This window comes from Heliangelus exortis, chromosome 1 (genome assembly GCF_036169615.1).
Source record: "Heliangelus exortis chromosome 1, bHelExo1.hap1, whole genome shotgun sequence".
In the NCBI taxonomy this organism is placed as follows: domain Eukaryota; kingdom Metazoa; phylum Chordata; class Aves; order Apodiformes; family Trochilidae; genus Heliangelus; species Heliangelus exortis.
In genome coordinates, this window is record NC_092422.1 from 177,985,480 (window position 1) to 177,997,414 (window position 11,935).

General features: G+C 40.1%; 1 protein-coding gene across 1 annotated transcript in view; it reads left to right on the forward strand.

Moving 5' to 3' along the window:
• The window catches only part of IL17REL (interleukin 17 receptor E like), a 45,692-nt gene extending 38,183 nt beyond the window's left edge, over positions 1 to 7,509 (forward strand). The window contains exons 14-17 of the mRNA XM_071733812.1: positions 2,139 to 2,198; positions 3,245 to 3,302; positions 5,690 to 5,744; positions 6,674 to 7,509. Of these exons, the coding sequence (XP_071589913.1) occupies positions 2,139 to 2,198; positions 3,245 to 3,302; positions 5,690 to 5,744; positions 6,674 to 6,701 (201 nt within the window). The 3' untranslated portion in view covers positions 6,702 to 7,509. The remainder of the gene's footprint in view (positions 1 to 2,138; positions 2,199 to 3,244; positions 3,303 to 5,689; positions 5,745 to 6,673) is intronic.
• Positions 7,510 to 11,935: the final 4,426 nt, after the last annotated feature.

The window sequence follows — 11,935 nt, forward strand, 5'->3', positions numbered from 1 at the left end:
TGATGATCTTGAGCCATTCTCACAGAAGGAAAAAAAATATCAAAAACTCAACACACAAAAAAAGGAAACTTTTAGGCCATATTATCTTTTGAGCTGGCTGACTGTGTCATTACACAGTGGCTTCTTCCAGCCAAGTGAGTGAGAGAGATTATGGGAAGGTGAGATTTCTGTTTCAGCTCTTCAGGAAATGGGAGCCTCATTCCTCTCTTGCAGCCAAGCCTCCACCTCAGACATTTTGTGTGAACAACTGAGACTTGCCCTTGACCTTCAGCCCTGGTTACCAGGATGACTGTGTTGGCCTGACCTGTGATCCACTGAAGGGTACACCTGGAGATTGGGCTTAAAAAGCAAGAGAGTGGCCATACCATAAATTTCCAAATAGGAAAATGTTAGCAGAATAGGTCCTAAGAGCTCCTGGTAGCACCATGCTGACAGGCACCCTGCTGGTGCTCCTCAGTAATTTTATGTCCACCCTTAAATGTGTGTTCCTGCTTTCTGCTCCACTGACCAGGCATAGGAGGTGTCATTTGATAGATTTTGAGAAAGTTGAGAAATCCAGATGCGATTTCTACTGTTATTCCAGACTGTCCCCATTGACTTCACTCACCAATAGGAGCATGTGAAGACACAAGTATGCTGTTGATCCTACAGGCATCCTTTTTTTGAGGTATACTTCTTTCTTTGCCAGTGTATGGCACATAAATGCTACAACTGACTGTCCCAGCACCTCTGATGATTTCAGTGTGCGTCATGCACCTATCAGGGGTAGCTGACAAGTTAGCAGCTATGGATGAGGACTTAAAATCAAAGGGCTGGACACTGAAAGCTGAATTTATTTTCTAATGAATCAGAGTAGGTCTGTAGTACATCTCTGGTGCTGAAACTAAAAGAGCAGCTGTGAGACAAGCAGAGTTTCCCAACTCATCTTTGCTGGGCAGGCTGAGGACATACTGAAGTGGGAGGTGATTGTTGGTGCTGCAGGAGATCCCAGAGCTTCATAATAATGGGGAAAGGCCTGGGGGAAAAAAAATCCTAGTCAACACAGCCCACAGAGGGCAATGGTAATGCTCTCAGGAGTCTCTCCTAATGGGACAAGATACCCAGGGTAATGCTGGCAGAGATGGAGATCTGTACAGTAGAAGAGTTGTCAAACTCTGTGCTCAGCGAACACTTGCAGTGACACTTCCCTTCAACTGGTTTATTTCACATGAAATCTGTGGATTTTAAGCTTTCTTCTTTTAAAGGTCCCTGTGTGATTTGCTGAGTGAGAAGGATAATGGTGGAGCACCAATAAATCAGAGCTAAGTGTTGAAGTGTGTATTTCATGAAGGGCACTGATGCAACTAAAAATGCTTTTTTTCTTCCATCCAGTACAAAGCTTTTATGTCCTCTGCTACCGTGAGAGAATGGGAGCCCATATAAATTACATATGGTTCCTGTCTCACTACCATGAGAAATATACATAATGTTTTCATCAAGACTTAGCTCTGTTCCCAGAAAACAATGTTAATTATCTACCTTGTAATCCCTGTTCAATTATGTTCAAAAGTAATATATTCCCCTGATCTTTCCAAGATTATTTTAGGAATTTGTCACAATAAAGACATCAGTTTAGGATTCATAGCTGTTAGTGAGGTAACTAACATTAATTTGAGGACAAACCATAAAACCCCCAAATATTAAGTCATTTGGGACACTTTCACCTCAGGACTGAACTTGTTCTCAGCATACAATGTGATGGGAAATCCAGCAGTACTGTAAAGAAGCATAAGTTCCTTTAGCTTAGGTACACCAGGAAAAGATTCTCACTGTGCAGATACTCACAGCTAACGTGGTGTGAGCAGCGACAGCAAGGAGGGTGTCCTGCCTGACAGTCCTTCATAAAATGCAGGAACATCATCCTTATTCCTCCGTTGCACATACTGTGCCTGGCAAAAGTACAGCAGTCATTTAGATTTGAGGATATTGCTGAAACTAAAAACCCTTCGATAATGAATATTTATTCTGTCTAAATTTTCTCATACAGTAGACCATGTAGCATTATTGGTAAATAAACCAAAGAGCTGGAGAGACACAATACATTTTATTTGTTCCAGGATATGACAAATGATAGTTTTCATTTTTTTTCTTTTCATTAGGGAGATTCTGTATCAATCACTATGTCACAGGAAATGTGTGGGTCAACGATTTGTATTCAGGTATGTGTCTTGATTTTGCCAGGTACTTTGTACAGAGTAATTAAAAAAATAATAATAATAAAAAAAACAACCTGAAAAAACCTAGCAGGCACCCTTACTACTTTCTCCTCCCAGCCAAATCTGATTACTGTGTATTGAGTTGGCAAAGAGCCTTAGTTATATTTGATATGCTGCCACTACCTCTTTTTGAGATGACATTAATTAATGGAGAAGCTGCTCTCCATGATCTTGTTCCTTCATCAGTGGAAGATAAAGGGATATGATCAGGAAATTGTTAATTCTGTCTTATGCATTCCTTTGTAATAAAAAATTCCAAGGTATCAAAAGATTCAAGTAAATCATGGATTAATTTTTCAAAATTGCCACTAGCTGGAAAAGGCAGACAGCAAACTGCACAGTGAGTGCAGCCTATGGTAGAATTAGTGCTCTTGAAATCAGGCTGAGAAAATTATTTCTGACATTTTTGCACACTCTTTCTGAAAGTGAACTCTATTAAGACAATATTAATAGAAAATGAGCATAAAGCTGGTGGGTTTATTACACTCTGGAGTTAATGTTTTCAGCAGACACCATGATAAGAAAGGCTGAGAGCCAGAGCTGTGAGGCTCCAGAAGCTGCCCTGCAAGGCCCTGGTCAGCATCGCTTTCTGCTGCTAAGCAGAAAGGGGCAAGATGAAAAGAATAGTGTCAAAATCCTTCTGGATAATGAGAGTTGTTCTTTGTTCTCCAGAGAAAATCAGATTTGATGGTAAAATTGATGTTTTCCTGCATAAATATTTTCATTCGTAAATAAGATATAATTTGTCTGAATACAGTTCTTCCATTTCACCCCAACCCCTCTAAAAAAAAGGTGATTTGCTTTATCATTTAGAAAGGTAAAAGTGATTGCAACTCACTAAATATACACAAGACCATCAGGCTCCATATGTATTTATTTAGAAACAGATTGAAAAATTCACTTGAATAATAAAGCAATCACATTTTGTCAACACATTTTATTAGCACTTTTACTGAAAGGGGAATAAGACTAATCCTTTCTTTTAAAAGGGATGGAGGACAGATGTAGATTATTCAGTTCCACTGCAAATCTGTGATTTCCACTGTGGTAAGTATGAATGATAACAGAAGAATTAAGCCTTGACTGTATAGAAGAGAGCATCTCAGGTGAAGTGTGTTTTCATTGGAAATTGAGGAAGGATTCACCTGACTGAATGTTGATGTCTGCATGGAAGCAAGATATGCTCAGCTTCCTTTATAGACAAAGTGCTCATAAACCTCAACTAGCTTTTAATTAGCTACTGCAAGGGCAACTTGTGTGGCTGCCTGTTCTCTCTGCTTCCTGTGTGAATTTTCCATCCTGTGCCAAGCTCTGCATGCCACACCTACCTTTGGTACATGAGGTAAGTGGTTAAAAACAATCCTTGGCAAGGAGGCACAGAGTTCTATGATTGCAGTGATTGCAGCACAGTCCCAGTGTTAATTCTGCAAGTGGGACAGTGGTACCTCCCTCCCTCTGCTGCAGGAGTACAGTGAGGATATTGTTATGATTTGAGGTACATCCAGAGGTGCTCATGGAGTCAGAATAATCCAAGACCTGGAAATAAGGTGTTGATGAAGTTAGTGAGTTCAGAGTGAACTAATGCTGTGAGGTTTATGCTGAAGAATGCATGAGTTTAGAACTAAAAAGGCTTTAAGGAGCCAAACTGTTGGAAGACTCAATCTGAGCATTGCAAAAAGCATAGCCCCAAACCCACTTAAAGAAACAATCTCCCCTCCCATTTCATTGTAAACATAGTGATTCCTATGACAGATTTTTTCTATTATCTAAGAATACCAGTTAGTTTAGCTTCAGATTTCAAAGCCTAGTACTAAAAAAAAGGGGGCTTAAATTTGCTGTCTAAATGTAGTTCTTTGTGCAAGCATTTGCATAATGCTAGTTCAGATTTTGTTTTCACTCAAAAACTTAAAACAAATGAACGCAGGGTGAATCAATTAAATAATCAGTATGTTGATTCATGTAGTCTGAATGCATTTTCCTTATTCATATTTTCCTTTTTACAAGTGTGAAGGGGATGACAAAAGCATGTAAAATAATGAAAAGCTCCAGAGACAGCAGTCTGGGTATTCCCCTCTGCCTTACAGTAGAAGTGAATGGATCTGCATATGAAATGAAAATGGTGGAACACCAAAAGCTGAGTGAAGGGCTTTTGGGGTACATTATTTTATTTAAATATGGAACATTTAATCACACATTTTTGTTCTAATCAAGAATTTGTGGAGATTCAGAAAAATCTGAGAAACTGCATGCACATCAGAACCGTAATGTATAATCACTGTGTGTGTTGTACAGAGGTTATTAACCTCATACTCTAGGGATTCTGCTATACTGTGTAGTTTTGGGATACTCCATTCCACATCAGTGGATAATTCTGTCTCTGCCAGCTGACCAGTTGGTACCAGTCAGTGTCAGACTGGGACAGTGAATTAGGTGGGTCTGACTTATTGCTGTGATTCCTGTGTTCTTACTGACTCACCACGAATCATCAACTGTCTGTCATGGGTAAGGTTTTAAATGTAACAGTAATAGCATTTTCTGCTAAGGGTTTCTGTATTCTTAAATGTTTCTTCTCTATAACAAAGATATTTTCTCAAGCACTAGCTTTTCAAAATCAGGAAATCATGAAATTTTCTTCAAGACAATGTCACCAAGGGTGATAATTCTTACATTGGGATACTATTGTGTTTGAACCCAAGGTGTTAAAAAATCCACATAAAGGTGAAGGGAATAATAAACGTAAGATTTGTCCACAAGTTGTGATTATTTGGGTTATGTAAAATACTGAAGTAAATTAGAAATAATGTTATAAAAGCATAGCGAAAACAGTAAAAATATTTACTGTGTACAACTTTGTAAAATAGAAGTTTACATTAAGTATCACTGTTAGTTACCAAGCAGCATCAATATGTCCGAGAGCGATGATGTTACTAACAAGCATTTTGTCACTCAAAATCTGTATTCTAGTGAAAACAGTTTCTAGCATAATAAAATCAGTGTAGTTAACCATCATGAAAGCTGCTTCCTTCCAGAAGCAAGACTACATTTCTGACATGTAGAATTCATTACACTGCAGTGCACTGCATTTTTCTATCAGTAGCTGAGCTTTACAATTGGAATGGCTTAGCCTTCTTTGCTCTACAGAGGACTGAAATGGGAAAACTCCTTCTTTTTCCTTTTTTTTTCCTCTCTCCATTTAATAGCATTGGCTGAGAGGCAAAATTTTATGTTGTTTTAAAATTATATTTTTCCTTTGGCCTCTTTTCTGGGTTCTGTTTAATGTAGCCAAACATTTTGAGACATTATTTCACTTATTAAAAATGAAATGTACCTATTTTGAATGAAACAATAACTCAGATCAGTTGAGAATGTCAGAATAAATATGTGAACCATAATGAAAACAAAATTACAACCTATGCTTGAACTTGTTTCTTCAGGTTTTCGTGGTCAGACATACAGTGATGGAAACCCAGCAAAGGCCATGACACACAGGTATCCAGCCAATGTAAAGTTTAAAACATCTTTGTGAGTTGACAGAGTTGTTAATCCTGAAGGAATGTAATTTGGTTCTCTGAAGAAGAGAAGCAACGTCTGGCTGAATGGGGGAGTATCAGGTTCCTATCTCTCCCCTCTCCTTGTCCCCACTGAAGACACCTCTGGCTCCTCTGCTCTCTCCTCTTGCTCTCTCTCCCTCTTTCCCCATGGCGTGGTCTGGCATCAGAGGCCAGAGAGAGAGAACCAAGAGAGAGAAACAAAGAGAGAGAACAAAGAGGGGGTCAGATAACCAGGGGAGTTCAGAAGTTTGTGAAGTAACAAGACAACCTTTGAGGGCCCTGGAACAATCTTAGATTTGCTGAGCAGGATATTCACATTATTAGCACCTGCCCCATGCTTTCTCCCAGACATTTGCAAGCAGATCACTGCCCTCTGAGCTCTCACTTGTCAGTGATGTCTGCTCAGCTGTTCCAGTGCTTCTTTTCATTCCCACAGCCCTTCACAAAACACCTATTCCTAGGGTATAAGCAAACCAGTAACTGGTGCAGCCCATAGATGTATGATTTGGTAGCTCCTGAGTGCTTACAAAACCCTTTTCCTTTAAGGTTACCATTTCAGAGGCAACATACAATAGTGGAAACAACCTAGGACTCCAGAGGCTCTGAAAAGCCCTTGTTCAAAGATGGGAAAAATATGCAGCCTTGCAGAAGTTATGAAAGCCATGTGGTTGGGAAGGGGCTACCATCCTTGCTTTGAGGCAGCCTTTGGCTTTTCTCTTGTCAGAAGATACCATTCAGAATAATAAAGTTTCTTGGTTTTGCTTAGTTGTCCATGAGTGCTGTCTGAACTGTGACAAGTCCACATGCTGTAGAGAAATGGTTAGATTTGTTTTTTAACTCTTCTTTCCTCTTCTGTTTTTCCTCTAGAATGAAGAGTGTGCATTCCTTGCACTGAATTTAACAGCACATTTCCAAGGTCCTTTTCAAGTTGTAATTTTGTGTAACTTGCAAACTTGTCTAACTGGTTATCTCTAATGTTAGTAGGTTCTGCTAATTACTGTGAGATTATCCTCATGAGAGAAGATTTTAGCAGCTGAAGCCTATTCTAACATGTCCAAAAGCAGCTGGATTATTATCCCTTTTTTTTCTCAGTGTTTCAAAGCAAAACAATCTCAGATTGCTTAGCTAGAGTATCAGGTTCACATTTTTATTCTAAATTAATATTTTATATATAATATGCTATAAGTTGTCTCATAGAACTATAGAACTTGTTCTACCTATAGAACAAGTACTTCATATTTTCTTACTTTTAACCTTCATTTTAAAACTATAAGCAAATGTTTTTCAGAAATGAAGAGTGGAGGAAGTTTTCTCAGCTTTGTTACATTATCCTTCTTTGTAATTTCCTTTGTTTTCTAATGCCATTCTAATGATCTCACCATGACAGACCATATTTCTTAAATATATATAACTACTTTCCTATTTGTCTGACAAGGTACATTTCTTTGGTTTGGTAGCTATTTATAACTGTCATGTGGAAATTCAGCCTAGAAGAAAACAGCTAATTGGAAAGAATTGAAGTTTTGTTGTTTTTTTTCCCCCCATTATATCAGTATTTGTACTCAATTGTTGAGAGCAATGTTACACACTGTACTGATTATCAAACATTTGGCCTTTATTTCACTGAATACTCCTGTCAAATATCCTTACTCTCTGTTGTGTAACAAGGAAATAAAGTCAGCTAAAAGATGATTAATAGCAAATCGTGAAACCATGTGGAATTGCTCAAGTGGGATCGGGAATATGGGTGGGGAGGGAGGGTCTGGAACAAGAAGTTGATCAATAAAAAATATTTTCCATCTGAATGTGTTTTTTGTGTCAAGACTTTCAAGAGCAATTTACAAGAGACAAATACGGTGTAAGAGACAAATCTGCTCTATGGAAACACAAGCTTTGAGGTGTCCTGAAGAGGGCAAATTCTGCTTGGCTCCTTTGATATCAAAGCTCCATTGTGTAGACTGTATCTATTAGATATATTCTTATTCCAAGCAGCTCTACAGCTTCAAAAGCAGAGGAGACAAGGTGGCTTTCCTAAAGCTTTTAGTTGCTTGCTTTGGCTGTGAAATAGAAGCACTGATCTATTCAGACATCTGCTTTGCCTTTAATACCCTCCAGACTGCAGCCAGAAATGAGACATTCAGCCACTCACCTGAGGGAGCACCAGAACATCAACCTTGTCACTCTCCTCCAGTGGACAAATCTTTCCTGTAGGAAAGCCTGACTCGTACAGTGTGCTTTTTATTGCAGCAAAGTCTTAAGATCAACTTTTCAAATATGTCTTTAGATTGAATATGAATTAAAAATATAAGGGTGGAGCAGGATCTGAAAACCTAAGTCTGGCTAAGGCAAAACACCACTCCAATGACAAGGTCATATGAGGTCTTGAAGCAACAACAACTATCCAAGAGCTGGACATTTTCAGTGCAAGTGGGCTGATCTTGGTGGGATAGTGGGTACCCACCAAAGCTGCTTTATCACTCCCCTCTCAGCTGGACAGAGGAGAGAAAATACAAAGAAAGACTTGTAAATTGAGATACAAGAAAAACTTGTGAATTGAGATAAGGACAGGGAGATCACTAAGCTGTTTCTGTCAAAGGCAAACCTGACTTTGGGAAAATCAATTTAATTTATTACCAATCAAACCAAAGTAGGATAATAAGAAATAAAACCAAATCTTAAAGCACCTTCTTCCCACTCCTTTCTTCTCCCTGGGCTCAACTTCACCCTTAATTTTCCCTACCTCCTCCCTGACAGCAGTGCAAGGGACAGGGAATGGGAGTGCAGTCAGTTCATCGTATTTTGTCTTTTCTGCTCTTTCTTCCCCCCACTCTTCCCTTGCTCCAGGATGGGGTGCCTCCCACAGCATGCAGTCCTCCAAGAACTTCTCCATTTTCAGTCCTTCCTACAAGCTGCAGTTCTTCACAAGCTGCTCCAGTGTGGGTCCTTTCCATGGGATGCCATCCTTCAGGAACTGACTGCTCCAGTGTGGGTCCCTCAGGGGGTCCCAAGTCCTGCCAGCAAACCTGCTTTAGCATGGGGTTACAGCCACCTTCAGGAATCCATCTGCTCCTGTGTGGGGTCCTCCAGGGGTCTGCAGGTGGATATATTCTCCAGCATGGATCCTCATGGGCTGCATGGGGACACTGTGCCTCATCATGGGCTTCATATGGGCTGCAGGGGAATGAATCTCTGCTTCAGGGCTTGAAGCTCCTCCTCCCTCTCCTTCTTCACTGACCTTGGTGTCTACAGAGCTGTTGCTCTCACCTACTCTCATGCCTCTCTCTAGCTGCAGTTATGCAGGTTTTTTTCCCCATTTCTTAAATGTGTTATCACAGAGGTGTTACCACTGTCACTGAGGGGCTTGGCCTTAGCCACTGGCAGCTCCACCTTGGAGCCATCGGCCACTGGTCCATCACATGGGGAAAACTTCTAGCAGCTTCTCACAGAAGCCACTCTTGTAAACCCCCACTACCAAAATCTGGCCATGCAAACCCAATACACAATTATAAACTCCTGTTTTAGCTGAAGAGACACTAAATCCCCTGCAGTACAGCTTCTCCTCCTGGCTGCAGCAATCAAAATACCAAAAAGAATGTGACCAACCATGGCCCTGATCACTTTGGTGCTGTTTTACAGAAAAGCTTCAATAAGGAACATAGCAGACCTGTAACTTATATTAACTGTCTAAAAATGAAGTGTTCATTTAAAGGCTCCCGTGATGGCCACTGCAGAGAGACAGGTACTTCCCAAGCATATTTCATTCTGTTTCTATACTTGTTTTAAAGGGAGCCAAGACAGCTTGGCTTGGCCTAAATGCTTACCATTAAGTCATTCCAGTTTATGACAATGTTTACAAATGATTCCTAATAGTATTTCCTTCAGGTCTGAGTGTTGTCTTTGCATACTGAGAAAATTCCTGTTAGCTTTTCTGATTGAATCCCAGTCTGATTTTAAGAGTCCTGCTTCTAATACACTGCTGCAGGCAAACATTGTCTTCTCTGACTACAGAATTCCTGCTCTGCCTGAGACCAGCTCTTCCCAGTCTCTCAAACAGGGACTGGATCACCCCATACATGTAATGCTCTGGAAGGAGTTCCACTCAGGTGATGCTTTTTCTAGAGAAGTGAAGAGTTTTGCATTACGAAGCTACCAAGCAGTACTGCCCTTGTGACGTTAGATCTGCAAGAATAAAGTGTTTTGTTTTCTTTTCACAAGGTATTTTAAACATTGGTAGGGCAATTCTGAAAGAAGAAGGTATGAGAAGCTTTCCCAACTCTAAAAGTATTAATTTCACTCTGCTGATCACTGAAATGTTTTCTTTTTCTCAGCCAAACTGTGCAATAGTTTTGCAATATTGACCAAGACACAAGTAAATGTGCTGTAATAACATTCAGATGTCCGTGTCTGCCTATAGACTTGACTAATTCTGTAGAGCCACCTTCTTCTGTTGAAGGAAACTCCCTTCTTATTTATTGCGGTCCCAGTCCAAACACACAATTTGAGACAACCCTCAGTTGTTTGATGCTTATTTTCCTATGTAGATTCTTACTATTACCACAGAGCATTAGTGTCCCAGTTCTTCAGGGATACTCGCACATATCAGAATATAACTGAGGTACAGCAAAAGCACAAATAGATGCTCTGCAGTAATCCTCTAAAAAGCCTTTCAGTTGCATCTTGTGCATTGCACAAACCTGACACTAACATTTAGTTACTGCATAAATTAAAGCAGTTTGCCTTCACTTATTTAAGGATTTATTTTCACTTGCAACACCCACACTGGGCCTGGTATGGGTGATGCTGTTACATGCAGTATTTTGTATGTCTGTATTTGCAGCAGTGGATACATTTCCTTGATAGCAAGTTCTGGTTGAGTGGCATGGTTCCATTGCCACATCCTGATGAGTAACTGTGTCTTCACTAAACCATAATAGCAGCCACAGCAGTGCTGTGCAGGCTGTGTTCCTGACTCATCTCTTTTCTGGACTTCTGATAAACTGCTTCAGAGAAAAAATGGGAAGTAATGAGTATTTCTGTAGGGTTAGTTTACTGCTGATTTCACTCCCTGTACTATGGACTCAGGCTCATGTGAGGTAGCCCAGCTGCAGGGGAGTGGAAATAGTGCTGCTCCTCTTGGTTCCTGAGGCAGCAGATTAACTGAATTGTAATGTAACACTGCAACCTGACCAGGTACCTGTACTTAGCAAACAGAAGAAAATGTATTTGCTTCAATTTACTGTGAAATGAGCAAATGCCCCTTGGTCATAGTCTGTAACAGCTGGCCTTAAAAAATCGTGACTTTATCTTATGTCTCACATTCCCTGTAAGTTTTTTTATTGTACACAGAAATATCTTTCCTAGATTAAGAAAATAATTTATCTCTCTTATCCAGAAAGCCTGTTAGTGCAAACATGTAAAACTGCTGTGTTTAGTGCAGTACAGGAAGAAGTCCAGTAGCAATGGTGGGAGCTCTTACTCCTGTCCTTCTTCTTGTTTCCTACCATTTCAAGCCACTGTTGGTATCACTGGCTCACATTTTGCAGGAATAGTCCCTTTTATGTACCATTTTAAAATATGGCACATGTGCCACTTTAAAACATGCCATTAAAAAAAAAATTAATTAAATGAGCAAGGGTCAGTTCCTGTACTGGAGTCACAAGAACTCTAGAAATTATGATCTCCTAGGCACCATCAATGTGAAGGCAGATCTTATCTGCTCTCCATCTTCCATTGGCCTTAATGACTCCTTAATATATATTGCTGATACCATAAAAGCAGAATAGATCTACTCCTCATTCAGAACCTCCGTGTAAAATGGGAATGCAAGTGGAGAGGAACCAGGCAGGCGCTGCTCTGCATCCACTACATATATTTGCCTTACCTGTTTTCTTTTCAGTTTCATCCCTGCCCCCATGCTATCTTTCCTCTTCCCTCATGGAGCACAATGTCATGGTGTGGGAGGCAAACAGATCCACAGCCTCCTTGTCTGACAGCAAGTCCTCTTCAGGGTGCCCATGGGCTTCTTACCCATAGGATTTCCCTAGGAGAGATCAGGTTTTCAGCAAGTCATCTTATGCCTCAGCTTCTCAATACAGAGCATGACATAAAGGAGGCATGGAAACAGCCTGT